The sequence below is a fragment of the Leptonotus elevatus genome, chromosome 12 (assembly GCF_054856555.1).
Source record: "Leptonotus elevatus isolate MCC_2025b chromosome 12, RoL_Lele_1.0, whole genome shotgun sequence".
Lineage (NCBI taxonomy): Eukaryota > Metazoa > Chordata > Actinopteri > Syngnathiformes > Syngnathidae > Leptonotus > Leptonotus elevatus.
The window spans coordinates 5,257,136-5,259,044 of NC_141250.1; the positions used below are offsets into that span (position 1 = coordinate 5,257,136).

Sequence of the window (1,909 nt, forward strand, 5' to 3'; positions counted from 1 at the left end):
GCCATCAAGTGCAGTAACATAAACGAGGTTCAAAACTCCACATTTTCAGCTACTAATAGACCAACATTACCCTGGTAGTGGTATTTAAGAAACTATTTATCAACTAGTGATTAGTTCACACTCGAGAGAATTGACACAGAACTAGTGGAAGCTTCTCTTTATTTCTGACCATAATAGTGTATGTATACAGTACATGCATGCGTTTTCACAACATAATAACCCTTTAGCGTCCTGACTGCTCAGTAGGTTTCTATGTTGCTGACTCAGGGTTTCAAACAATGGGAGCCGTGTACGTCGTTTTCAAAACGAGCAATATAAATATAACGGCTTCCGGCCACAGGCGCACACAGCAGACACCAACTTAGTCTTGAGTAGCAACCGAAAGAACACAACCATGGGCCGGGTCAGTGCTCTTGCCGGCTCAATCACCAGATACAAAGCCGAATGGTACTCATCACACATTTTCATACATTTCAGATCATCTTTTACGAGGAGAGGAGCTTCCAGGGTCGTTCCTATGAGACAAGCAGCGACTGCCCTGAGCTGACAACCTTCCTGAGTAGGTGCCAGTCCTGCCGGGTCGAGAGCGGCTGCTTCATGGTTTACGAGCGACCCAACTACGTGGGTAACCAGCTCTTCATGAGGAGGGGCGAGTCCGCCGACTCTCTGAGCATGAAGGGCATGAGGGAATGCGTCAGGTCCTGCCGTGCTATCCCGATGGTATGACATTCTATCATATCAGTCAGAAGAGTGCTTTTCCCCGTTTGAACTTTTCGTTTTTCATTGACAGCACAGAGGCCAGTTCAGAATCAAGATTTTCGAGAGGGAGAACATGAGTGGTCAGTCCCACGAGCTGCAGGAAGACTGCGAGAACATCAATGAGCGCCTTCGCATAAACGACTGCATGTCCTGCGAGGTGATGGAGGGCCACTGGCTGCTGTTTGAGCAGCCCCACTTCCGCGGCAGAATGGTCTACGTGAAGCCCGGCGAGCACCGCAGCTTTAGGGAGATGGGCCTGAGCAGCACTCATTTCATGAGCATGAGGCGAATCATGGATTCCTGCAACTAAAGTATTAATAAACACAAGATGTTTGAGGACACATCTCTGTATGAGTACAAAATAATCATAATTAAAAAGAAAATGAAGGATGTAATCTCTAAAACTACTGAGTGTTTTGTCTTATGATAATAGCAGAATTAAAGTTTTCGATTCAATGTTTGGCCTGAATGACAAAGATTTACTATCGACTGCTGATTCCGTTGCAAATATCTGAGTACAGTTTTATTTTGTTTTTGTTTTTATTAAATACTTAGAAAATCAATAGTATAATGGATAGTAGCTCCGTTTGAGCAAAGTCTTATAGGGTACTTTGATTAGCATCTCAGAATTTCTACAAATGTCTAATAGAAAAATGTGTTACATTTCTAAATGTGCAATATGCTGGTCTTAACCTTTTCAGTATGAACATGAAGATGTGGGAAAGCACCTAAAAAGGACACGTTGACAAAGCAATGATAAAAATAATACATCATTGAGATAAGACATTTTGAGGGCAAGTTTTTCTTCTCAAGCATGTATGCATACCAGCCAGCAGCTCATGTTAAGGACTACATTACATGCACTACAGTATTCTTTTAAGTGCTTCATTGGAAGTCCAGTTTAAATGAGACATTTATGCTAAGAGTTTTGTTTAGTTGAGTGCATAGTTCCCCCCATCCATCTATGTATACAGGTAGGCCTACTTGATGTACATATATATTGAGATGTCTTATGAACTGATTAGCTCTTAGCAATATCAATGAGCTTGACCTTTTGATTGAGAGACAGATAGTTTGTTTACCTATCCTAGAGGGGTACAATGCCTTGACGATAGGTTTGTTCCGTCAAATCTTCTGGACTACTCTTCTT

At 42.2% G+C, this 1,909-nt stretch overlaps 1 protein-coding gene across 1 annotated transcript; it reads left to right on the top strand.

Moving 5' to 3' along the window:
- The first annotated feature begins 263 nt into the window (after nucleotides 1-263).
- Nucleotides 264-1,215, top strand: LOC147164330 (gamma-crystallin M3-like). Its single transcript, XM_086090806.1, has 3 exons — nucleotides 264-403; nucleotides 478-720; nucleotides 791-1,215. The coding sequence occupies exons 1-3, from the start codon at nucleotides 395-397 to the stop codon at nucleotides 1,067-1,069; spliced, it is 531 nt and encodes a 176-aa protein (XP_085946932.1). The 5' UTR covers nucleotides 264-394; the 3' UTR covers nucleotides 1,070-1,215.
- Nucleotides 1,216-1,909: the final 694 nt, after the last annotated feature.

What these genes read in the sequence shown, in the direction of transcription:
- LOC147164330 (XM_086090806.1), top strand. An exon ending in CCTGCCGTGCTATCCCGATG is followed by an intron (nt 721 to 790) that starts GTATGACATTCT and finishes TTTCATTGACAG; the next exon opens with CACAGAGGCCAGTTCAGAAT.